The 26,951-nt window shown below is 30.8% G+C and overlaps 3 protein-coding genes and 1 long non-coding RNA gene across 13 annotated transcripts in view; 2 read left to right on the top strand and 2 right to left on the bottom strand.

Annotated features, from left to right (window-relative positions):
- Positions 1-9,538, bottom strand: part of LOC138943370 (uncharacterized) — a 32,974-nt gene extending 23,436 nt beyond the window's left edge. Inside the window, exon 1 of the long non-coding RNA XR_011448463.1 lies at positions 9,095-9,538. This is a non-coding gene — a long non-coding RNA (uncharacterized lncRNA). The remainder of the gene's footprint in view (positions 1-9,094) is intronic.
- On the top strand, positions 1,637-4,112 carry LOC138943423 (chymotrypsin-1-like). Its single transcript, XM_070314277.1, has 4 exons — positions 1,637-1,679; positions 2,072-2,412; positions 2,562-2,816; positions 3,963-4,112. Exons 1-4 carry the CDS (start codon positions 1,637-1,639, stop codon positions 4,110-4,112), a joined length of 789 nt encoding a protein of 262 aa, XP_070170378.1.
- Positions 9,539-10,310: 772 nt separating the features above from the next.
- Positions 10,311-20,759, top strand: LOC138943366 (odorant receptor 10-like). 8 transcript variants are annotated; one of them, XM_070314158.1, is made up of 7 exons: positions 10,311-10,386; positions 10,587-10,860; positions 11,996-12,461; positions 12,594-12,693; positions 13,138-13,257; positions 13,361-13,516; positions 18,277-18,378. In XM_070314158.1, the coding sequence occupies exons 2-7, from the start codon at positions 10,632-10,634 to the stop codon at positions 18,292-18,294; spliced, it is 1,089 nt and encodes a 362-aa protein (XP_070170259.1). In that variant the 5' UTR covers positions 10,311-10,386; positions 10,587-10,631; the 3' UTR covers positions 18,295-18,378. The 8 variants fall into 8 exon arrangements, with proteins under 8 accessions (XP_070170259.1, XP_070170260.1, XP_070170257.1 ...); XM_070314159.1 differs by lacking the exon at positions 18,277-18,378 and adding an exon at positions 14,498-14,572 and having other exon boundaries at positions 12,131-12,461; XM_070314156.1 differs by lacking the exon at positions 18,277-18,378 and adding an exon at positions 14,498-14,572.
- On the bottom strand, positions 14,811-26,780 carry LOC138943368 (chymotrypsin-2-like). 3 transcript variants are annotated; one of them, XM_070314167.1, is made up of 6 exons: positions 26,633-26,780; positions 25,175-25,272; positions 24,678-24,991; positions 22,801-23,055; positions 15,341-15,482; positions 14,811-15,266 (listed from the first exon to the last, which is right to left on the bottom strand). In XM_070314167.1, exons 2-6 carry the CDS (start codon positions 25,233-25,235, stop codon positions 15,235-15,237), a joined length of 804 nt encoding a protein of 267 aa, XP_070170268.1. In that variant the 5' UTR covers positions 25,236-25,272; positions 26,633-26,780; the 3' UTR covers positions 14,811-15,234. The 3 variants fall into 3 exon arrangements, with proteins under 3 accessions (XP_070170268.1, XP_070170269.1, XP_070170267.1); XM_070314168.1 differs by lacking the exons at positions 14,811-15,266; positions 15,341-15,482 and adding an exon at positions 20,486-20,541; XM_070314166.1 differs by lacking the exons at positions 14,811-15,266; positions 15,341-15,482 and adding an exon at positions 21,961-22,293.
- Between the last annotated feature and the right edge of the window lie 171 nt (positions 26,781-26,951).

Here is a 26,951-nt window from a genome sequence, read left to right as displayed (position 1 = left end):
AAGCTTAGTTTTCAAATTAGAATTGAAAATAATCAGCTACTTACGAATCCGGTATAACGGACAGGCGCAACGCGTTACAAGACTCACTTCATAATTTCAAAATAAATATCACTAGAAACATTGCTGTTTTTATTGCAGTACTTTATTATCGTATACGCTTACATCAGTGCTATATCGTAAGTGTGCAGTAGAATTATGTATGCAACGTACAGGGTGTCCCATTTTAAAGAACCCACTCAAATATCTCAGAAACACTGCGTCAAATCGAAAAAGGTTTCAAACAAAAGTTATGTGGCTTCAAGGGGGCCATAAGATGGTGACAATTATTTGACCTTGGAAAATTATTTGAAGGTCATGTGAAGGTCAACTTTAAAATCTTAAATGGAAATCCCCATTTTTATTTAGTATTCTTGTAGCTGACATCGAAAGCTTTCCAAAACGCTATAATAAAGTATTTTTTTATTAAGTACTTTTTCCAGTTATTTTATATTTTAATCTGACATATTTTGATATAAAAAATTAAATATCTCGTAAAATATTTAGTTTTTGATAATCTTACCGCAATACTTCTATGTACAGAATAATGAGACAAATCAATTAGTATAAAAAAAAAATTGTTTTTAAGAAAATTATTTACAATGTATTTTTTTAAACAATTATTTGTTTTTTTTTGGCACGAATTAATTTGTCTTATTACTCTGTACATAGAAGTATTACGGTAAAATTATCGAAAACTGAATATTTTATTTTTTATATCAAAATATGTCAGATTAAAATATAAAATAACTCAAAAAGTACTTAATGAGAAAAAATACTTTATTATAGCGTTTTGGAAAGCTCTCGATGTCAGCTACAAGAATACTAAATAAAAAATGGGAGTTCGTATTTAAGATTTTAAAGTTGACCTTTACATGACCTTCAAATGATTTTCCAAGGTCAAATCATTGTCACCATCTTATGGCCCCCTTGAAGCCACACAACTTTTGTTTGAAACATTTTTCGATTTAACGCAGTGTTTCTGAGATATTTGAGTGAATCCTTTAAGATGGGACACCCTGTATATATATATATATATATAATTTAAATGTGTGTTAATTTATGTATGTATGTATGTATGTACAGATCTTTTTAAATTTGACATTATTTAATAGAATTGCTCTAGTCCATACATTGTGTTGCACAAACCATATCTTATACGTATAAATTTTTCCAACATAAAATATTTCCAAATTTCCTATATTTGTAGTATATAAAATGTGTTTGATTTTTTTCGCACATAAAAACACTATTATTAAATTTTAATATAAAAAAAAACACGTTTTATTTATTATTATCTTACTTATATATAACTTAAATTGTTTCCACGTGAATTCATCACATTTTGTTCAACGTTGCAGTATTATATAACTTGCGATATAATATTATCATTGACGCAATCGCGATTTTCGCAAAATAATCTCATTATTAACATAAAAATTAAGATTGAATGGTACAATTAATGCCATTTATGCAGCTGTGTACATATTCTGACATATATATAAATATATATAAATTAAACCGCATGTAACATCGATCGTTGCTGTACTTCCCAAGCTTTGCCAGGCGCGGTATCAAGAGTAAAAAATATATACGCACGATGAGGCATCTAGCATGTATTCTGATCGTCTTGACGATCGTTGGTAAGTCGAATATAAAATATTTAATAACACATATGTAATTGCTTAATAATCTCTAAATAATTAATTGAAGTAAGCTCAGAGAGAAAGAGAGAGAGAGAGAGAGAGAGAAAGAGTATTTTTATCTTTATGCTAAATATATGGACATAATCTATAAAAGTTAATTCCTTTCCTATATATATGTGTCTCGAAGCAGCTACGGGATTACATGAATTTGAAATGTATTTATCTAGGAGATTTTCGAGCATAAGAATGACATGTTATTGAAAAATATTAATTAAGCAATAATAAGATTCTTGCGTATTATAATTTTATTCGCAAATTAATGTTTTGTTTTAAGATTTTCTTCGAGACAATTATTGATGTTGAAAAATGAATTTGTACACAACTGCGAGATCCAACGTTTTGTTCTTTAGGAGTCTTCGCGGATGAGCCGGAGAAACTTGTAAACGGAATACCCACCTCCGTCAACGAATATCCGCATGCCGCTTCTATCAGGCTTAACAACAATCACATCTGCGGCGGTAGCATAATTAGTAATAATGCCATTCTCACAGCTGGGCATTGCATAGTGCCTTTACTCCAAAACCAAAGGCAAGTCTTAACCGTTGTCACTGGCACAACTTACCTAAGTTCGGGCGGACAGGCTCACGGAGTGTCGGGAATGTGGTATCATGAAAGGTACAATCCAAATGCTCCGGGAAGAGATGCCGGTTTTGATATCGGTTTGCTTCAGGTATAAACTTGAGATACAAATCTTGTTCCGCTTCATTTACATTGTAACATTCACGATGCATATATTCCGATACTGCTACATAATGACGAAATAATGATCGATATTGATCGATAATGATCGGCTCATTTGTATTTCAAAAATATTTTCAGCTCTCCGCGCCCATCGTCTTCAACGCCAGACAAAAGCCAATCAGGCTTCCAACGTCGGATGTGGTGAGGGGTGAAGCCGTTACGATCGTAGCTTGGGGCTCTACAGGTTTCAAGCAACGCGTACACGATAATTTGCAAAAATTGAACGCGAGATGCATGCTCCAGGACGAGTGTCAGAGATATCATCAGAATTTCATGCCCGTTCACCCGAATGAATTCTGTACCCTCATCAGCACCGGAACTGGAACTTGTAATGTACGTAATTACATTCCTATAATACACATACGGGGACGCGTCTCTGATATTTTTATATATTATTTTAACATTTAGTTATTTTTATTTTTAGAGATTTAATATTTTCTATTTGTAGGATATATTTTGTAATTATGCCTGCTTCTTCAATACGCACTGAATTATATTAGCCGTCTTAACATGCTATTTTCGTTTTGTTCAAGATAATATTTGCTCTTTTGCTTTTTTAAAACAGAATTTTTATATATATATAATTATTAGGTGTACAACTTTGCTTCCGCCGTTTTTTTCCCGAAATTCGAGGCTTTATTGTAAAAAACTGGTTATACATTTATGATTCAAAGTATTCAAAGTCCACTCCCAATGATCGTGCCAATTCTTTTTCATTTTGACTCGAGTCTTCGTCAAGTAATGCCTCCAATTCTGCATCTTCGAAAACCTTCTCCCTTCCACCGCTATGCCGGTCTTCGACGTGAAAATCACCTTCTTGAAGCGTTGAAACCACTCGCGACACGTTCTTTCGCTAATAGCGGCTTCACCATAAATATTTGAGAGCATTCGATGAGCCTCAGCCGCAGATTTCTTCATATTGAAGCAGAAAATTAAGACCTCCCGCAAATGACGAGAATTTGGCTCGTAAACTGACATTTTCAATCGAGAATAACTTTATGACGCGGACACAAATCGACTAATGTTTCTATGGGGTTATGTTGACAGATGCCCAAGTTTATCGCATGACGTCTATGATCTATTTATTTCCATCACTACTTACCGCTAAAGCCATCTATAGGAAAACGGCGGAAGCAAAGTTGTACATCTAATAATTTTTTAATTCAAGTCTCAATGATTTAATATTCACAATCTTTTCGCAAGAGATTCCATTATTAACCATAAATATTTTATTAATCATAATTAATAGAGCAAATTTAATTTCAAGGTTGAAAGTCCCCTAACATTTAACTTGAATTGCAACAAAACTTATTTAATATATCAAATACCGTGGCCATATCATAAAATGCATTAAAATGTATTATTCTTTTTCTTTTTCCTTTTTGAGAAAAAAGTTATTCTTTATTAAATTGTATTATTAATTCTGATTACATATAACAAGAAACGAAGAGAGAGCAATATTTGCTTATTTCGTTACAGGGTGACAGCGGTAGCGGAGTTGTCCGCAACCGCGATGGAACGATTATCGGTCTGGTCTCCGGTGGAAGACCATGCGCACTAGGTTACCCAGATGTATACACTAACGTTGCGAAGTTCGTCCCTTGGATCAATCAAAAGTTGTCATTGTAATAATAACAATTCTCTCCATGTATTGTCATATCCTTAATACTTAATAAAAATTATTCAGCAAACACACTAATTAGAGCTTTCTCGTCATGTAAATGTTTACGTACAGTTCAACAAAGTTTAAAGAAGAATATTTTACGTAAATTTTTAACTAAATATATTACGAGTATATGTCATTTCTGCGTACAAAGCGACATTGTTGAAGTCGACTCAGTCGATTTCGTTTAATTTTATTTGTTATATGAAAGGCTGTCTCATATTGTGCCACGTGTTGACACGTGAGCGTACTGATAAACTCAATATAATAAATATAAGATCCCTCTCTTTTAAATTTTTATAAAAATAATATAATTAGATAATTAAAATACTCATTAATATCATTCTCCTTTACGACTTTCTCTTGTAAATCGCGATAGATAATTATGATAATACATATGCACTCTGATAATACTTGGGGCGCTCTCATACTTTGGTATACCATTCGTTTTTTACAGTCTCTTATTCGATACTGTACGTGTTCTTTTTTTTAACATGATCTGTGTAATTTTTTATTTTAAAAGGAAGAAGAAAGAGAAAGAGAGAAATTCTTTATATATTACATTTAATAAAATAATTTTTATATTTTTTGGTATCTCTTACATTTTTAATTTTAATTTTTTTTTTTTTTAATTTAAGAAAATATATAAATATTTAATTTTCAATTTCTAATATTTAATTTTGTTTCAATATATTATCAAACAATATACATATATATATATATATATATATATATATATATATATATATATAAATTCATATATATTTTAATTTTATAAATATTATCCTTAATATTATATTAATTCATTGTATAAATAAATAATAACTCTTATAAATATATCTCTTATATCAAATTATATGAAAATAGTGTAATAATAATTATAATATAATATAAATGAGATAATTAATATAATTAACTTTGAGAAGATACAATTTTCAAGATCTTAAACTCATAATTATAATATATAAAGCGATCAACGTACTCTTCTCATTCACAATATAATTTATTAATTATTTATATATTAATATTCATTCATCCATTTAAATATTAAATTCAGGGTTGTGATGCGATTCTCTTTATGCCACGTTTAATTATCATTATAACAGCATCTGTTAACGTATATAAATGCTTCTCTTGTTGAGGAGAAATTTTGGTCGCGCAAATAAGTACAATACGGTTCGTTGTTGGCTTATTACGGTGGAATCGTATTGCTAATTAATATTATCTCGCCCGTTAAATATCTTAATCTATTTATCATTAAATTTTATTTCGCATGACTGCTCTATTTGTCAAGTATAAAGGAGTTCATCAAGTGCGAGTACAGATGGTATTAAGGTCAAAGAAAGCTGCTGATCATAATGATTCATATCAACATAATGTTGTACCTTACTACGGGAAAAAGCTGGTCTCTATAACAATATTTTATAACGTAAGCGAACTAATGCAAATCTTACGAATTCGAATTCGATATAAAAAGATATTGCGATAAGAAAAGATTTCCACACTTTTAGATCACTCTGTACATCTCTGATTTCGAAACAATGGGACAAGAATAGTATGTTCGTGTAATTCACATTTAATATTTAATAATTTATACATTTGTGATAAATATTACATTGTTGTATGTGCATCTTTATATAAATCCATCAGTATGGATTCTATAATTTCGTTATATTATTGATTATTGTCGAGTTATAACAAATACATATATACTATAAAAATATAATAAAAAAATATAATTGTCCTTTTAAATTTGCCATTATTTAATGAAATAGACCTAGTGTATTTGTAAAAGTGCACACGATATAAACAACTCTCTTATATAAACTCTCCTAAATAGAAAATTTTTAAAATTTCTCTTTTATTCCAATTTCTAGTAATTAAAATTAACGTTTTTAATTCTTTCAAACATAAAAAATTTATATATCTGAGATTTAATTATTCTATACTATATGACAGATGACAAGCAATTTATTTGTTATTATTATGTGTACAACTTTGCTTCCGTCGTTTTTTTTCCGAAATTTGAGGCTTTATTGTAAAAAACACATTATACATTTTGAAATTGCTTGTTGTATCACTCCCAATGATCGTGCCAATTCTTTTTGACTTTGACTCGAGTCTTCATTAAGTAATGCCTCCAATTCTGCATCTTCGAAAACCTTCTCTCTTCCACCGCTATGCCGGTCTTCGACGTGAAAATCACCGTTCATATTTATTATTGAAAAAGGAATATTTTAATCTTAAATGGAAAATTCTTAAATCTAGAATAAAATGCCTAGTAACGCCACCGCGTATCGGTTTCGCGCCGACTATTGTGGCGCTAACATCAAGTTATTCTAAATGCAAGAATATATAAGCTTAGATTTGTATATGTTACTCTTGTCTCAAGATAGTAAGACAATCTTATTTAATTCGAGAGAGAAGAAAAGGAATTATTGATTTAATTTTAAAATTGTTTTATTTTTATACCGCATAAGGTTGCGATACGATTAAATATGTCAAGAATATTTTTTGTCTCGTTATCAGAAATCCTTTCTGAGAGTGCATGCTGCCGGATGAGTGTCAAACATATCATAAGCAGATGCGCATTAACAACAACGAATTCTGTACTCTCATCGCCAGAGAAACTGAAGCTTGCAACGTACGTAAATATATTCTTATAATATAGAAATGTTCGATATTTATATATACGATTTTATTATAATATTTGTCTTTATTTCTAGAGATTCGGTACTTTTTGCTTGTGGGATATATGTTGTAATGGCGCTTATACAGAGTGGTCTGTAATTGGTAATACAACCGGCAAGAAGCTGATTCTTCATGAAAAAATAAGTCAAAAATTGCATAATAAAATTTTTTTATATGGAGCATCGTTTTTTTATAAAATCGACTTTAAATATTAATTGGATACGTGTGCACTTGACTAAGACGCTGTTGAGAATCTCGATACAGATCACCATTTATTCTTGCGTTTACAGTGTCCAATGCGTATTTTAATATAGGATACGTAAATTAAAACGCGACATATGACATCTCCTTTGAAAAATTTCCTACAAAAAAATTTTGAAATTAAACAAACGAAATTTTGAAATTTCATTCTGCAATCTTGATTATTTTTTCATGAAGAATCAGTCTTTTGTCGATTGTACCACGAATTACGGATCACTCTGTATACGCGATTAATTTCGGGACATTATTCGTCTTAAATTATTAAGTATTCTCCTCTTGTCAAGATAATGCTTTCTACTTTGCATCTCAAAACAGAATTTTTATATATATATATATATTACATAACCATAAATATATTGAATCTTATTAATTGTAAATATTTTTCGCAACAATTTTTTGTAAGAATTGAAAATTTTATTTATAACAAAACCTAGTACGTCAAGTGAAACCCTATAATTAAATACACTAATCCTAGTTAGTTATAATATGATAAATTAAAGGAGTGTTTATATATGTACGACCCAACTGGCAATTTATTGTTCGATTGTTAACACAACCTTTCGACCATATGGTTTTGGTCCTTATGGAGCTCACACATTATGATCAGTTCTTCCAAATTATTTCAATGCGGTTCGGCAATAACTACAAAATCTTGTTGAAGTCGTGGATTAATGACAAGAAGAGGACCTGTACTGCGAATCAACAATTAATTTTTTTAATTCGATGCAGAAGATACGATTTAATTCCATCGCATATTCAGAATTTAAAAGTAAACATCTCTTTTTATAGTAACAGCGTTAACCGTAGAATCGAAAGTATTAAACACAAATTAGAATTTCATCGTGACTTCGATTGATCAACGCCTGATATCCTGCATACTGAAAAACATGTAAGAAAGAGAGAAATAGCTGAAATGTTCTTTATTAAAAGATATGACAACACTGTTAACTCTCAAAAGGACACAGAGAATTTAAATAACATATACGATAAATTAATAAAGGTCGTTTAGTCTTTCTCGGTATCTTAAATAGAGAGGTTGACACAGTGTGTCATTATGACATAGCGACTTTTTTCTCTTTCGACTTTAACTAATGCAGGTACATAAATTTGTTTATTTCATTTTTGTAACGGGATTATCATTATTTATTGTAATTTTAGTTCACTTGATAAGGACGAAAACCATATGGTCGAAACGTTGTGTTAACAATCGAACAATAAATTGCCAGTTGGGTCGTACATATATAAACGCTCCTTACATTGAAATAGTTCTTTTTGCAATTTTCCCATCGCAAATTTCTCAAAACTAAGACGTGATGGAGCATTTTAGAGGTCGAAAACAATATAAAAAAATTATTTGAAATTAATTAATTAAATAAATAAATTAATTAATTAATTAATTAAATTAATTATTCTTTTTCTTGTGTTAAAAAAAAATATATATATATATTTTTTTTTTATTATCACTTTCGTTTTAACTTTACGTATAACAGGGAATAAAGAGAGAGTGATCTTTGCTTATTTCGTTACAGGGTGACAGCGGTAGCTGAGTTGTCCGCGACAGTGACAGAACGATCGTTGGTGTGGTCTCCCGTGGAATACCTAGTGCCCGAAATTACCCAGATGTATACACCAACGTTTATAGTTTCCTCCATTGGATTAATGACAAGATGTCACTTACTATTTAATAATACCAAGCCTCTTCATGTATTGCCATATCCTTAACACTCAATAATAATCACACACGGCAAATATTTTAATTTAAGGGCTCTTTTTTGAATATTTATAAATATTCAAAAGAGATAATATTGTAAATAATTTAAATCGCGAGTATATGTCACTTTCGCGTACGAAACGACATTAAAACTGATCTTGATTCCATGCGATCGGATGATCGACTGACGGAACGATTTCCAATAATCTCACTATTTTGCTCATTATTCAAAAAAGTGTCACATTGTTTGGAGAAGGGCACGTGGAAATACAGTAGTAGACTTACCTGACGCAACGTGAGAGATGTAAATAACAAGACAGCACGTCGCACTCACTGCTAATCCAAATATAATAAACAAGCCTATAGATACACTTGTTGCGATCGTCAATTCAAAGGCACTAAAATATTTACGCACCTCTTCAGCCCAACAAATGATTGTTAGAAAATAATATTTGTGGATTAGAAACAAAAATATGCGAGATGCGAGCGGCTCAATTTGAAATCGCACCCGAGTCTTTCAATTGTCAGGCAATTGCTCTCATCACTATTCAGTTATTTAGATATCATCCCTTATGTCACTTTTAACACGCTAATATAATATACGACTTTAGAGCGAAGTTGTAAGTCGCTTAATGAACGCAATGCCAATTGCCACGGAGAAATTCCGCGTTACAAACGGCTACAATGCGACTCCAGAGAGACGATGATCTTATTCTCTCGACGAGACGATGTTCTCATCGCCAACGCGCGCGAAACATTGCCACGCGTATCGATCGTGTCAAGGGTCGAAGCTAAACCCCCGCAGAATACGCATGCTCCAACGTTACATCGGATAGAAGGGATACGATATGTGTATATGTGTGTATATATTGTATAAAAATTCTAAACTGTCCTCGGTGGGCGGGAGAGAATTTTTTTTCCCTCTATGGAGGACAACTTCGTAAATAAACTTCGAATGTATGAAGATCAGGGACGCGCCTCGTATTCCGATCCTCAAGAGAAAAGGTTGCAATTCCTTTTTCAAGATCAAATTACGAATCGTTGTAATCAATTTTGATCATAATCTCTCTCCCTCATTTTTTAAGGCTCTCAGAGAGAAAAGTGATTATTATAAAAAAAAAAAAAAAAAAAGAATCATAAAGTATATCGTTGGAATAACTCTTTCCTTTCGTTATCGATCGACTCGATTTTTTTCACAACAATAAATTAATTAGTGTCGCGCAATATTGATGGCTTTATTCGTTACTGTGACCGATATCTTTCGATGAAATTATTTTTTATTCAGAGATTTCGTAAAACAATATAAATATAGACGAACGTTTATCACTACGGCCCTATCGCTAGTCGTTTACCCTTTCTATAGTCTCTCTGAGAGAGTTACACCTAACAATTACGACAATTGTGATATTCACGGATCTCTACACGTTAAAGACACTTTCGTATTTTGCGCGAACTGTTGATCAAAGTGATGCGCAACACAGTTAAAGTATCCATATGAGTCTATTGTTTACACGCGGGAGGAATAAAAAGTCCCGATATAATTCCACACTTCTGAGAATGCCTATCAAAGCGACAGAGTACGCAAATGTAATAAATTACATTTGGTAAAACACTGAATTATAAAGGCTGCAATACAAATTAATAGAATATCAATTATACATGCGCTCTGATAATCGAATTTATTTGCACAATTTGTTTAAATCGATTCGATGTTTCATAAAAGCAAGACATATTTCTATAAAAATGTTTCTTAAAGAGTATCTTGTTGTTTGCGTAGGTAAATTTCGAATGGTCAATCAAGCTGAATCGCTTTGCACTGAACATGCTCGGCTTATGGCCACAAGTTTTCGAAAATGTCCGCGATAGATTTTTATCGGATTTACGTACGATATTTTCATTTTTCCTATTTCTTTTCATCGGTTTGATTCCCACGATACATTCGCTTGTGAGAACGTGGGGTGACATGATCGCGATAATAGACAATCTCCAATTCACTTTGCCGTTAGTGATGACGATAATAAAGCTAGTGATCATACGATGGAGGAAAACTGGTAATGATTATTCAAAGATTTAATTAACGCAATCGATATCGTAAAACAATTTTTATGCGCGATATCAATTAGCTCGATACGTGAATTCAATTGACGTTGTGTGACGCGAAATAGCTCCAAAACTGGAATATACCAGGTATATAAATATAAAACCGGAATTTGCCCATAGATAGCCCTAGCTGTCAATGTAGTTACCGTCAAACCGCGTCATTGGCGCCATTTTTTTGTTTTGACATCCGATAAAGATTTTCAACTCACAACGATACAAGTTTCATACAACAGCATAGTTTTTAATAACGTTGAACATGTCGAATTTTGTGCCTGGAAACTACGATTTGCGGACAGCATTGATTTTCTGTTACCATTTGAAGAAAACTGCTGCAGAATCGCATCGAATGCTTGTCGAAGCTTACGGTGAGCATGCTGTTGGTAAATCACAGTGCTTTGAGTGGTTTAAAAAATTCAAAAGTGGCGATTTTGACGTGAGAAACGAAGAACGTGGAAGAAGAGTGTGATCTATTATGAGCTACTAAAACCTGGCGAAACCGTTAATACTGAACGCTACCGACAACAAATGATCGATTTGAATCAAGCTTTGCGTGAAAAACGATCAGAATATCAAAAAAGGCAACGCAAAGTGATTTTGCTTCATGATAATGCACCATCGCACACAGCAAAACCGGTCAAGGAAACGATTGAGGCGTTTAGTTGGGAAATACTTTCACATGCGGCTTACTCACCAGACTTGGTTCCATTCGATTAATACTTATTTGCATCGATGGGACACGCACTTGCCGAGCAGCGCTTCACTTCTTACGAAAATGTACGAAAATGGCTCGATGACTAGTTTGCCTCAAAGGAGCAACAGTTTTTTTGGCGTGGCATCCACAAATTGTCAGAGAGATGGGAAAAATGTATAGCTAGCAATGGGCAATACTTGGAATAAAATATTTTTTATCATTTTCATACAATAAACGTGTATTTTCTATACAAAAATTCCGGTTTCATATTTATATACCTGGTAACGGCAAGAACGTTCCTCGTGTCAAAAATATTTCTCGCCAATATTGTTGCTATATTTTTAATTATACTGCAATAAAACATGAAAACAATATAATTCACTATTTTGTTAAAGATCTCACAATGGCGTTAAAAATGATCGCCGACGATTGGTTGAAAGTCAAGAGCGAGAAAGAGCAGCGCGTGATGATAAAGTACGCCCAGAAAGCGCGAATTATTCTCATCTTTGCATACGTTCTCATGATCGTAGCATTATGTTTCCTCATCTTTCTACCTTGCTTCGGGACATCGCTAAGATACGTAACGAACATCACCGATCCGGTCAAGATTTTGCCGTTACCAACGTATTACTTCTATGACAAGGATCAGAGTCCGTATTACGAGCTCACGTTCGCGGGACAAGCTTTGCTACTCGTAATGGCAGCTGTATGTTACACCGGCGTTGACAATCTGCTTGGATTACTGGTATTCCATTTGTGTGGCCAAATGGAAAATTTGAAAGAACGATTGATCAACATGAGACATAAAACCTTTCGCAGTCGTCTCGCTTTCATCATCAAAGATCATATACGGCTAATCAAGTTTCGTGTTGAATTTTGGTAGCGGCGGAAGTTATGAAATTTAATATGTTCATCTCCTTATATGTTCTTTATGCAATTTCGGATGTTTCTAGATTTTAGGAATCCCTCTATACAAATATATTCTTCTTTCAGATATTTCGACATTGTTGAAAATACATTTACTATGCTGCTACTCGGATTGCTGCTTTATTTCGACATTCTATTCTGCTTATATGGATTTTTAATCGTCGCGGTAAATCGCAAGAAAGAAAAATCTAGCCTCTCTTTCTCAGATAGTATAATAAATTTGAAGACGAAAAAGAGCGAATTTGTATTTTCAAAGTTCCGTACAAGTTGCAAAACGCAAAATCGCAGAAAAAGAGATCTTTAACAATTTTATTTTAATAAAAATAAAATAAAAATAAAATAAAAATAAAATAAAAATAGAAATAAAAATAAAATAATATATTCAACGTTTTTTCATCTGTTTATTTTTAGTAATATCTTAATGCTTGTGAAATATTTTTATATTAACTATTTTACTATATATGTATAAGTATGAAATTATAGGCTGAAAATAATACATGAATATTATATTAATGTTTAATGACAAGAGCGGTACAATAAATAATTAAATTTCTAGTCACTATAATGACATATTTCGTGCCATTATTTGTGATAATACTGCTTATTCTAGGTACTCACGGAAGGAAGAGAAATGTCAATGATGCGTTTGATATACCTAATATCTGTAGTGTTAAACGTTGGCGGCCATATGTGTCTGTATTGCGTAGTAGGCGAAATTTTGGTAGCACAAGTAAGTAAACAAGTTAATATAACAGTAAGAAAAAAAAAAAAAAACACAGATGATAATGAGTAGACGCGATAAGTATGTGATCATGTGTATTATTTATGAAAAGTGCGAAAAAATATATCATGCAGCGTATGATTACGAATGGTACACATTGGAGCCGAAACAAGCGAAAAGTCTGATCCTGATAATGATACGAACCAACAAACCTCTGCATATTACAGCTGGGAAAATGTTTCCTATGACACTGTCGATGTTTTGCGACGTAAGCTTCTCTTATTTGTTATTATTTTAATCGTGTATACAACGTAAACCTTTTTCGGCAAACAATTTATCGCACACACACGCGCACACGTACACTATTGTACTAAAATATAGATTACGTATATTTTTATATAATTTTTTTAATATTATCTATATAATATATTTATAATATAATTTAAAAAAATTTTCCATTCAGAATCAATACATTATTCTATTTTAACATTGCAAACAATATTTTTGTAAGAAATATGAAATAGCTTACCAGATAAATTTAAATATATAATCTGCATTTAAAAAAAAAAAAAAAAAGCGAGAAGAAATTTCTAAATAAAAAGATATTGATTTGTTCTTTTATTAAACTTTTTGTATATTTAATGTATTAAAAAAAGATATTAATAAGGTTTATCACTCCAGATATTTCCTTAATTTAGTATTAATATTACTTCGTTAGATGTGTATGTGTCACATGTCGAAACGTTGTCAAAATCATGAAAATTTCGCGTAAACTCTTTTACTATTTCTTCCGTGTATCTCGGCAAAATTCTCTTAAAAATTTGGAAATCGTTTGTTTAAAGTTTGTATTGATTCTTATGGAAAATCGCGTATAATGTGCAGGATTTATTGAGAAATTTGAGAAAAAAACAATGTCAGCGAAATATAAATTTTCACATGTATTGACAAAACTTTAATAAACATTTGTGCAAAACTTGATTTACATTCACTTACTCGTTTAATAGTTATTTACTAAAAGCTGTAGGAAAATATTTATAACCCAGTCTTTCTGTAAATAACTCGTTTTTTTTTTGTTTTTTTTTTCCCCCCTCGCAATTGATTTCAGGGGATCATATTCGTGATCAGAAGTTTTTGCCACAAATTGGAAAAAATATTGATTACAACTATTTATTTGTATATTCTTACAATGTGTCAAGACACACATCATACATTATAAAATGAATATATTGTATTATTTTGTAAATTTCAGTTAGTAAAAACTTCAGGCGGCTATGTATCAGTTCTACTCGCCAGCCAAAGTTCATAAAACCAATTTCAAAGTTAGAGAAAGAAGTATTATATTATATTATAATATTATATTATGTTAATATTATATTATTATATTATAATATATTTAACAAAAGATGAAAAAAAGAAATGTAAAAATATGTACATTTTATAAGATTATAACAAAAAATTAGAAAATATACATATTATTCTTATCGCAAAAACTCAGCATTTAAAATATTTTCTCCTAAAATTGAAACGTTGTGTAACAATCTTGCAAACCGCTGCTCATAATATTTGCCGGAATAACATATATAAATGCAAATTAAACTAGCAATTAACAAATTCATTGCAACATATATTGTCGATGATGCCGACATTAACATATTTAATGGCAGTAGTGAACGTTGTATCTTGCTCATATGTGTCATTAATTGAACTTATCGCTCAACTTATTACTCAGCCTATTGCTCAACTGCTCGATCAATAACCAAAGGAGGCGTCATCTGTTTTTCACGTGAATTCTTTGTTTATATCGATAGCAAATAACAGAACAAGTTCAACGGTAACTAGGCTAATTTTCAAAATTAAAAGTTCTCACGTATATCAGGATTCATCGTTAACTTTACCCCTTTATTTGATTCGTCCAGAAATGTATAATGTTTTCATTTATCTTCATTGTATCAAAAAGATTATAGAACTGCAATATTATCCTCTTTATCACTCTTCATCCAACAAACGTGATATCACTCCTAAAAATAAAGATCATTATCTATACATATGCTATAATACGTATTATTCTACAAAAGTATCGTCTATACTACACCCATAAAAGTCGAAGGATCTCCAAGCACTGAATTGGAAGGCATGGCATATGTCAAACGCGCATGACTCGTTATAGTTCGAATAGAAGGGATATGGTAGAGAGTATGGAGAGAGACTATCATCGAAGTTTTAAAGCTGCCACCCTAACGAAAAACTTTTTTATTATACGACAGCTATATTACATGTGTGAGGTACAATTCAAAACTTTGTAAACTAGAAATACACGAAGAACAGGGACGTACATTGATTTCTAAAAATGAAAAAGAATCGAGAGAACTCTCAAATAATTATATCCAATATAATATCGTTAATATTTTAAGAAATCTAAAAATGGCAATTAGTTTGAAAACTTAAATAAGTATTATGCAATTAAGAGATGTCAAAAAAATATTTGTCTATAACTAAAATATCTTATTTCATTAATTAATATAATTAAATTTACATATAACAAATTTGTTGTAACAATACATCGATTCTATTCATTATGTTCATAAATTTAAACCAATTAATAATATAAATATTACAAATATTATTTAACTCGAAACCAAACAAAATTGTAAACAATATTCATTCGCTTGCGGCCCTGTCACGTGTCATATTGCGATAGCAATATGACACGTTGCCATTTGTTCAGCCTCTCTTTTTTCGCCTTGCTATGAAAATGTAGCACCTGACAATTACGACGCGTGCAATATTTACGAATTTTTTACATCTTGTAGAACGGCCTATATGAAATTTACAAACTTTTATGCAAAACTCTTGAAGTTACTTCCCTCAAGTCTATATGGAATACATTTTCTTACGGAAAAATAAAATGTCATTAGTTCCTGTGTGTCTTATTGTTAATATGGATACTATTAAGGCTAAAAGATACGCAGGTCTTTGTAATAATAACATCAGTCACAAATTGCAAGCTATAATACATGCCTGCGTGTATTGAAATTATTGAAATACACACACACACACACACACACACACACACACACACACACACACATATATATATATATATATATATATTTGTATTTTTAAATATTAAAACAAAAATTTCGACATTTTCTCTGTAATTGTTTGATTAAAACAAATATAGAAAGAACATTCAAATTTTCACGACAAGTTACTAAAAAAAAAGTTAAATAATAACTTTCAGATTATATGTGTATCAGTAAAAATTATTTCCTAGACATGCGAATATTTCGTTAATATAATAAAATCAATAATAATTATAAAATTGTTAAACATGAATATTATTTTACTCAATAAACTACATGAAACAATTAAAAACAATTATCACACACACATATATATATATATATATATATATATATATATATATATATATATATATAAAATATTTTCTGATATTATATATTTGCCTTATATGTATACAAATTTATTGTGTGATTCACGAGCATAATGAAATATTAAATAAAGTTCTCTATAGATTTCGAATGGGCAATTAAGCTGAATCGCTACCCGTTGAATCTCATCGGTTTATGGCCAAGAAACTATGACAATACCTATGACAGATTTTTATCAGATTTCTGCACGACGTTCTCCTTTCTCCTGATTATTTTCTTCAGTATAATTCCTTCGATACACTCGCTAGTGAGAACCTGGGGTGACATGATCGCGATAATAGACAATCTGCAATTCACTTTGCCGATATCGATAACGATAATAAAGCTGGTGATCATACGGTGGAAAAGAACTGGTAATGATTTTTTTTTTTTTTTTTTTTCAAATTAGTTGATGCAATCGATTTTCGAAAACAATTCTTATATGCAACAACAATTCTTATATTCGATTAGCTCGATACGTGAATTCGATTGACGTGATAGTTTCAAAAATAGAGAGCATATCAACGTTGCGTATTTTCCCTGCCGCTATATATTGGGTGATTGCATAAGTTCGTGCCCGATTTAAATATAAACTTCAATAGATTATATTTTAGAGATAACACTTTTATTAATCAATTATATAGTCTCCATTCTTTTCTACAATGGTTTTCCAACAATCTATAAGCTTGTCGATTCCATTTTTGAAGAAAAAAACTTGGTTTTTCTTGAAAAAAATTTGTAAGGTGGTTTTCGACAGCTTCCTCGGAATTGAGATTCTTGCCATTTAAACTATTCTGCAAAGACCGGAACAGATAAAAATCTGAAGGCGCAATATCTGGAGAATATGGCGGGTGCTGCAGAATTTCCCATTGCAACTCCTGCAGTTTTCCTGCAGCTTATTCCTTTCAGTCAGGAGATGCGGCACCCACGTATCAAGCTTGGAAATGTATCCAAGCTTTTTTAAATGACGAAAAGCGGTTGAATTATCGATGTTCAGCCTCTCAGCAATATCCTCAGTTGTAATTTTTGGGTTTCTTTCCACTAAGGCATGCACAATGTCATCATCAATGCCAGAAGGCCGTCCAGAGCGGGGTTTATCCTCCATGTTGAAATCACCATTTCGAAATCTGCCAAATCACTTTTTGACAGTTCGGAGAGCAGGAGCGCGGTCCAAATAAACGCTTTGAATATTTTTTTGTGCAATCCCAACACTCACGCCTTTCCGAAATTCATATAGCGTTACATGCCGCAAATGCACCTTTTCGTTCTCCATTTTTAATGATTTCTCTTATGCACAAATGGACTTATCTGAACAATGTCTGACGCTAAATTGACATAAGACAACGTCGTCTATTCGGTGTAAGCAACAGTTACCACACGAAAACAATAGAACTCCGCCATGCAGTAACTTAATACCGTCTATGAAAATCGGGCACGAACTTATGCAATCATCCAATATTTTTAATTACACTGTACAAATAACAGAACGTAAAAAAAAAAAAAAAAATATGAGCAAATAATACCGTTGATGTTCATCTTGAAGAGATTTTTTGATAAAGTTTTCAAAACTAAGATATAATTCGTAATTTCTTTAAAGATCTTACACTTGCATTGAACATGATCGCCGATGATTGGCTGAAGACCAAGAGCGAGAAAGAGAAGGGTACAATGATAAAATACGCAAGGAGTGCGCGAATCATTCTCATCTTCGGGTATGCCTTTATGATCTTAGCATATTTTTTAACCGTGTTTCTACCTTGTTTCGGAATGTCGCTGAGATACATAACGAACATCACCGATCCGGCCAAGATCCTGCCGCTACAAACATATTACTTGTATAATAAAGATCAAACTCCGTATTATGAACTTACATATATTGCGCAAGCTCTGATAATGATAATAGCAGCTATATGTTACGTCGGCATCGATAATCTATTTGGATTACTCGTATTCCACTTGTGCGGCCAGATGGAAAATTTGAAAGAACGGTTGATAAACATGAGGCAATATAAAAGTTTTTGCGATTGTCTTACTTTCATCGTCGAGGATCACATACGGCTAATCAAGTTTCGTGTTCAATTTTGGTAGCAATAAAAATTATGGAATTTAATTCAGTGTTCATCTCCTTACATATCTTTCGTATGATTTTAAATATTTGCTAGATTGCAAATATTGCTCTATAATTACATTCTTCTTTTAGATATTTCAACATTGTTGAGAGTACATTTACTCTACTGCTACTCGGATTGCTGCTTTATTTCGGTACCGTATTCTGTCTATATGGATTTTTGATCGTCGCGGTAAGTCGCAAGAAAAAAAAACCCTAGCCTATTTTTCTCAGATAGAATAATGAATTAGGACACAAAAAAAATGCGGATTTGTATTCTCGAAACTCCGTAGAAGTTGCAAAATGCAGAATCGCAGAAAGAGCGATTTTTCACAATTTCGTTTTAGTCGCATTAAAAATAATATTATATATTCAACATTTCATCATTTTTTTATTTTTACTAATAATGCTTGTGAAATATTTTTATAGTAACTATTTTTTATTATGCATATATAAATATGAAATTATAAGCTCGAAATAATACATCAATATTATATTAATATTTAGTGAGAAAAGCGATTCAATAAATAACTAAATTTCTGGTCAAAATAATACCGTATTCTAGGTACTCACGGAAGGAAAGAAAATGTCAATGATTCGATTGATATACCTAATATCTATAGTGTTAAACGTTGGCGGCCATATGTGCTTATATTGCGTAGTAAGCGAGATTCTGATAGCACAAGTAAGTAATCAAGTCAATATGACAGTAAGAAAAAATATATTACAAAACAAATGATGATGATGAATAAATGCGATAAATGTGTGATTCACTTAAATTATTTAAGAATTATTATTTATAAAAAGTGCGAAGGAGTATATCACGCAGCATATGATCACAAATGGTACACGTTGGAGCCGAAACAGGCGAAAAGTCTGATCATGATAATGATACGGACCAACAAGCCCCTGCATATTAGCGCTGGGAAAATATTTCCTATGACACTGTCGATGTTTTGTGACGTAAGCCTCTATTATCTATTATTATTATTATTATTATTATTATTTAATCATGTATACAATGATGACTGTCAATCTCTTTTGGCAAATAATTTATCGCGCACCCACACACACATTGTATTGAAATATAGATTATGTATATTTTGCAAACAATTCTTTTGTAGAAAACAAAATATTTTACCAGATAGATTTAAATATGTAATCTCTATTTGATAAAAATTGCGAGAAGACATCTCTAAATTAAAATTATTTATCTGTTTTTTTATTAAAATTTTTGTATATTTAATGTTACAAAAGATACTAAAAAAATTCATCATTACACTCCAGATATTTCCTTAATTTAGTAGTGATATTACTTTGTTAGAAGGATGTATGTGTCATATGTCAGAACATTATCAAAAGCATGAAAATTTCGTGTAAACTGTTCTACTGTTTCTTCTGAAGTTCTTCTATTCCATCTATGTAAAACGTCAGGAAAATTTTCTCAAAAGTTTGGAAATTGTTTGTTTAAAGTTTGTATTTATTCTTATCGGAAATCGCATATTGTAGCATTTATTAAGAAATTTGAGGAGAAAAACATTATCAGCTAAATTTTCACATGTATTGATAAAATTTTAATAAACATTTGTGCAGAACTTGATTTAAATTCACTTGCTCGTTTAATAGTTATTTACTAAAAATAGTAGCAAAATATTTATAATAACCCAAAATCTTTTTCTTTCTGTAAATTATTCGTTCTTTTTTTTTTATTTCTTGCAATTGATTTCAGGGAGTATTCGCCGTCAAAAATTTTTGCTATAAATTAGAAAAAAAATATTATAATTATAACTACTTATTTATATATTCTTGTTCTCTCGCAATGTGACGAGAAACACATCGTACATTACATTATAAAATAAATATATTATTTTGTAAATTTCAGTTAATAAAAACTTCAGGCGGATATATATCAATTCTACTTGCCAGTCAAAGTTCATAAAACTAATTTCAGAGTTTGCGAGAAAAAGTTATCATATAATATATTTAATGGAATATGAAAAAGAAATGTAATTAAATATACATATACATATATATATTTTATAAGATTATATCAAGAAATCAAAATATATATATAGTTATTATATAGATAGTTATTCTTATCGTAAAAATTCGTCATTTACAATATTTTCTCCTAAAATGAAAATGTTGCGTAAAGTGTTTGTGCAAATCACTACTTATTATACAATATTAGATGGTATATCATATATAAATGCAAATTAAACTAGTAATTAACAAATTTATTGCAACATATGTTATCGGTGATGCGCGATATATTTGTATTTAACGGCAGTGATGAACGTTATATTATCCTTATATATTGTATGTCACTAGCAATCGAACTTATCGCTCAACTTATTACTCAGCTTATTGTTCAACCGCTATTGATCGAGAACTAAAGAAAGTGTCTGTTTTTCACGTAAACTCTTTGTTTATATCAATAACAAATAACCGAACAAGTTCAACGATAACTCCATTATTTTCGAAATTAAAAATTCTCACCGTATATCAAGATTCATCAATAACTTTTGCCCTTTATTTGATTCGTCCAGAAATGTATAATGTTTTCACTTATCTTCATTACCAAAAAAATAGAACTACAATATTAAATTTTAGATAGATATAATTATTTGTATTTTTCACGCAATTTTGTCATGTATTTTTCAAATGTATTCTAAACCTATTAGAAAGTAGAAATCTGCCTCTCAAAAATTCTGATTTTGCTTCTTTTAAATGAACAAAATATAAAAAACTTAAATACATATATATATATATATATATATACCATATATACATATAAGAACAAATTATTGATTAAGTATTATTGATAATAAGTATATACATGTACACATATATGGTATGTACATATCGCAATTTAATAACAAAGAACAAATTTTTACTTCAAAATTAATTCATAAAAATTTGTTAGCATCAAACTTTCATCAAAATAGATTTACGCCAAAAAAAAAAAAAAAAAAAAATGTAAGAACACTATTTTTTTTAATAAATTTAATTTAAAAACTTACAATATCTATATCAAATTTTTCAGATGTCATTTTACTGAGATTTGTAAATGATTCATGAACGATAGCGACATACACATCTTTATTATATTTTAATCTTTCAATGCAACAATATTTAAGATAAAAAATTTTAAAACTTAAAATTACTCGCGCGTTTAAAAATAATACTATTAATAAATGATTCTAAGTAAAAGAACAGTGGTACTGAAAAATAATGTCTTTCCCTTAAAAAAAAAAAAAAAAAAAAAACATTTTCAAAAATATTTATTATATATAATCAATTAATTACATTTTACTACTTTACACAATTATTTTGATCTATTATTGTTTGATTATATTGATCAAGGTCTAGCATTGTTTGTGTAATAAAATCGGCAAAGTGACTAATTCTAGTAAAAACATCAGGGAAACCAATTGCGCATGGTTTCGTCCATGAGAATATGCCTATTAATGTGTTATTGTATACTAATGGACTACCACTGTCACCCTGCAAACAATACAAATAACATTTCCTTTCAACAACAACAAAAAAATTATATCGCAATTTAATAACAAAGAACAAATTTTTATTTCAAAATTAATTCATAAAAAATTGTTAGCATCAAACTTTCATCAAAATAGATTTACGCAAAAAAAAAAAAAATGTAAGAACACTATTTTTTTTAATAAACTTAATTTAAAAATTTACAATATCTATATCAAATTTTTCAGATGTCATTTTATTGAGATTTGTAAATGATTCATGAACGGTAGCGACATACACATTTATTATTATATTTTAATCTTTCAATGCAACAAAATTGAAGATAAAAAATTTTAAAACTTAAAATTACTCGCGCGTTTAAAAATAATACTATTAATAAATGATTCTAAAAGTAAAATAATTTGTGAATGATGTAAAAACGATCGAGTTTCCGGTGTCTACAAAAAGAACAACTTTCGCGTAATAGTCCAATAGTTTCAGCGAAATTAATTAATTTCTTCGCATATTTACCTTACAAGCGCCGATCCCTTTTCTCTCCAATGTGCAAATTTGCGAGTTAAGGATAGTTATATTTTTGTAATATTCCCGACACGCTTCATTATCGATAATTGGCACCGAAAGTTTTCGCAAGTTTTGCGACAACCAACTGTATCGACGTGTTCTGCCCCATCCGCTAATAACGGCGCGTTCTCCAATAGTTGTGTTATAAGTTGCCAAAGAAATTGGTTCAACATGTGAAAACATCGAGTGAACTTTCTTAGCAAGCTGGAAGCATCAATATACTAATGTAGTATCGCAAATGTGTAGAAAAAAATGCCAAGTTAAAACTAAATTAAAGCATAAAAAGAGGAAGAATCACTATATAAAAAACAAATACAATACTTTTACTTAAGGCGTCTGTGTCATATTATACAATATAAAAATAAAACGTTATTTATTCCTGATAAAAATTTTTGAATCTCTCTATCAGCCCTACTACATATTTATTAATGATAATTTTAATTTTATTGTGGTGTGTGTCTCAATAATATACGAAAAAACTATTTATTGCTTAATCTTTTAAACGCGCCTATTCTATTGGATATCCTGCACTTTATTATTCGCGTCAATTGTTTATAAAACTGTTATGATAACTATATTTCTCGATAAAATAATACGTCAGCAAATATGTATATAAAATTTCCAATATAACTCAATCGCGAAATTTTGAAATATATTGCTGTGATTCATTGAAAATAATAAAAATTGCACATAATTAGAAAAGAGATTTACAAAAAAAATGCATATTTGCGTTAAGATAATAGCATCGAAATTTATCAATAATAAATTACTTTTAATTATTATTAATCATTATTAATAAATTTTATTAGAATTGTTATAATTAAAATTGAAAAAATAAACATAAAATTTTGTAAAATAAATGATCAACGATTCCCCGGTTTTCTAAATGGATAATTCAATCCATGAAATAAAATCCATGCATATATTGTAAGAAAATTGTCACGTAATATTGTTATTAGATGTACAACTTTGCTTCCGCCGTTTTCCTATAGATGGCTTTATAGCGGTAAATAGTGGTCGAAATAAATAGATCGTAGACGTCATGCGATAAACTTGGGCATCTGTCAACATAACCCTATAGAAACATTAGTCGATTTGTGTCTGCATCATAAAGTTATTCTCGATTGAAAATGTCAGTTTACGAGCCAAATTCTCGTCATTTGCGGGAGGTTTTAATTTTCTGCTTCAATATGAAGAAATCCGCGGCTGAGGCTCATCGAATGCTCTCAAATACTTATGGTGAAGCCGCTATTAGTGAAAGAACGTGTCGTGAGTGATTTCAACGCTTGAAGAACGGTGATTTTCACGTCGAAGACCGGCATAGCGGTGGAAGGGAGAAGGTTTTCGAAGATGCAGAATTGGAGGCATTACTTAATGAAGACTCGAGTCAAAGTCAAAAAGAATTGGCACGATCATTGGGAGTGACTCAACAAGCAATTTCAAAATGTATAACCAGTCTTTTACAATAAAGCCTCGAATTTCGGGGAAAAAAACGGCGGAAGCAAATTTGTACACCTAATACATCGTAAATCAAATTAACACGAAATAAAGAGTAGTTTTATGTTACAAATTAAATTAACACAAAATGAAAAATAATATACTCCTGGAAAAGTATACGTTATTAATGCAATTTATGTTAGCGATATTCTTAAGCAAGAATTTCTAACAAGATAGTGCCTAATAATGTATAAAATATCAAGAGAATCTTAAATCATACAATTTTAGAAATGTAATTTATAATATAATTAAAAATCAATAACAAAACCAACACTAAAAATGTATGGTTTTTATCTAGGATTCCGATTTATACAAAAAAATAATCTCACCATAATTACGACTATATCGGCTATCCAAGAGTTGTCAAGACCATATACGTAATCAGGATGGCATTTGATACTCTTGACGGTGTGCGTTTCACCCTTTTTTAAATCAACGCTTCCGGTGCGTACGCTGAGTTCCTCGGAGGGCTCGTCTATCAAATCGCACACGCAATGCGCCGCGCTCAGGATGTATCTGTCATTAATAAGCATACCGCTGCAGATGTGCACGTTGTAATACCATAACGATACCTGATAAGGAAACTCGGCTTCAGCGGCGACTACTCCGCCGATTAGACGTCGTACGCGAAGCGCATCTGTTCCTAAATGATACGCATGTTTGTGTGTCATGTATTTTATTAGAGAAATTGAAGATTATTTATTTTTGTGTTTCCACAATGTTTTGTATTATATATAAGATATTGTTGTAAGAATATTTCTACTAAAAAAAATACGCGCGCATTTTTTTCTCCGCAAATTGATATTAAGTTCGTGTTCTCACTTACCATAACTAGTAACGTCCAATATTAAAATAATTAATAAACCCAGAGAGGTAGGGTTCGCCATCGTTTTCTTTCTTTCTTTCTTTCTTTTTTTTTAGACGCTGCAAAAGAACAAAAAATATTGCGCTAAGAGTAATTTTTGCATAATTTTTATACGATTCCCGGCCTTTTAAATCGTTTTTTTTTTTTCACTGAAGCTAGTTTCATACGCGACAACGCAATCAATATATGCACGTATTGTGCTGATGTCGATATAATACTTGTATTTCAGATATGTTAATAAATACATGTAATGTATTCAATGTTTTAATAATTTTTCTATTATCATCGATTTTTATTTACGCCAGAAATAAATTTATATCGGATGAATAATTCGTTTAATTTTTTTTTTTTTTCTTCATTGTCGAAATTACGAATGTATAATCCTACGTATTATAAATAGGAATTCTCCCATTATAAATCATTAGCGTGAGTCTCGCGTGTTTCGGTTTCATTACAAAGTTGTAATATGCTTACTAATGTAGACGACGGTCTATAATTACATTAATGCGTTTACTTAATGAGTTCGAATAGAAGGAAAATTCGTAGTATAATTTAATAAGGGCGAAGAATTCCGGAATCATTAAAAAAAAATCCACGAAAAACTTTATCTTACATACAATGTTACATATAATAAATAAACATTTTTCTTAAAATACAATTTAGATTGCAAGCTTATAAGAATTTGTCATCCGGGTTAAAGTTTCGAAATACTTGCTTATATAAAAAAAAAAAAAAAGAATGTTCCGTTTAACTAAGATTAAATTGTATTACATTTTATTATATCTTTCTGTCGTAATTCGTAGTTGCGTCATATGAGGAAATAATGGAAAGAGATTTTATATTTTATATATGTATATAAGATAAATGTGTTTACATATGATATAGAGTTGGTAAAAGTTCTTTTACATTTCATGATGGATTACAAGAAAAAAAGATCAATGAGAATTTAAATCTCACAATTATCAATGCGTAATATTAATTGCGTTTCTAATATTTTGTATTTCTCGTGACAAGAATTTTTTATATTCCGCATAAGAGATTAATCGTCTATGTATAATCAATTGGAAAAATAAAATGAAAATTTAATGAAATGTGATAAGAGAAGTATCATTTTTTCCATTATTCCATTAAATGCATTCATTTATGGATTTAATATTCGATACAAGAGTGAGATTACAAAAGAATCAGAATATATGCACAATACATTTGTAATTTTAAAGAGAACAGAGAAAAAATTCAAACAAATCTCTGATCAGCTGACAATGAGATAAATTTCGGGAAACACGCTCGCTCATTCGTTTCTCGACTCGAGAAATTTCTGCATCAAAAGTTTCGATCTATTCACAGTGACGCTTCTCTCACTTTCCAATATTTTTAAAATCACTATAGTAACTTGATACATGTTTCTATCACTCTTACCTGAGAGGAATGTCGATTTTCAGCGACGCCTATGCACCTCGTACAGTCCGTCCTCGTTCATGTAAGTCAAGATGATGACGAATCGTCAAAGATCCTACTTCGCACTTCGCGCGCGAGAAACATAAAGACAGAGCATCCGATCGGTGTGTTGTTACACGCGTATATAAATGTAACGCGTATTGCGTGTGCGCGCGCACAGCGCCCTTATCGGCGCTCTTGTATGCGTGCGTGACGCGCGTGACGTATGCCGTACGTACGTACGTCATATACACGTGCACATACACACATGACGCATGGCGCCATGATACGTGCGCGCCCG

The sequence above is a fragment of the Polyergus mexicanus genome, unplaced genomic scaffold, assembly GCF_030449975.1.
Source record: "Polyergus mexicanus isolate NDT 795.1 unplaced genomic scaffold, iyPolMexi1.0 SCAF_26, whole genome shotgun sequence".
Lineage (NCBI taxonomy): Eukaryota > Metazoa > Arthropoda > Insecta > Hymenoptera > Formicidae > Polyergus > Polyergus mexicanus.
The sequence above is the reverse complement of the archived record's forward strand: the minus strand, read 5'-3'. Positions and strand labels throughout refer to the sequence as shown.

Bases quoted from the DNA above. Each gene is read 5' to 3' on its own strand.
- LOC138943368 (XM_070314166.1), bottom strand. From the start codon at position 25,235: ATGGCGAACCCTACCTCTCTGGGTTTATTAATTATTTTAATATTGGAC. The intron at 24,992-25,174 runs GTAAGTGAGAAC...CGTATCATTTAG, and splicing joins ATTGGACGTTACTAGTTATG to GAACAGATGCGCTTCGCGTA. The intron at 22,294-22,800 runs GTAAATATGCGA...TATTGTTTGCAG, and splicing joins AAGGGATCGGCGCTTGTAAG to GGTGACAGTGGTAGTCCATT.
- LOC138943366 (XM_070314155.1), top strand. From the start codon at position 16,187: ATGGATACTATTAAGGCTAAAAGATACGCAG. The intron at 17,054-18,276 runs GTAATGATTTTT...ATTTCTTTAAAG, and splicing joins CATACGGTGGAAAAGAACTG to ATCTTACACTTGCATTGAAC. The intron at 19,750-20,668 runs GTAAGCCTCTAT...TGTAAATTTCAG, and splicing joins CACTGTCGATGTTTTGTGAC to TTAATAAAAACTTCAGGCGG.
- LOC138943423 (XM_070314277.1), top strand. From the start codon at position 1,637: ATGAGGCATCTAGCATGTATTCTGATCGTCTTGACGATCGTTG. The intron at 1,680-2,071 runs GTAAGTCGAATA...CACAACTGCGAG, and splicing joins GATCGTCTTGACGATCGTTG to ATCCAACGTTTTGTTCTTTA. The intron at 2,413-2,561 runs GTATAAACTTGA...AAATATTTTCAG, and splicing joins TTGATATCGGTTTGCTTCAG to CTCTCCGCGCCCATCGTCTT.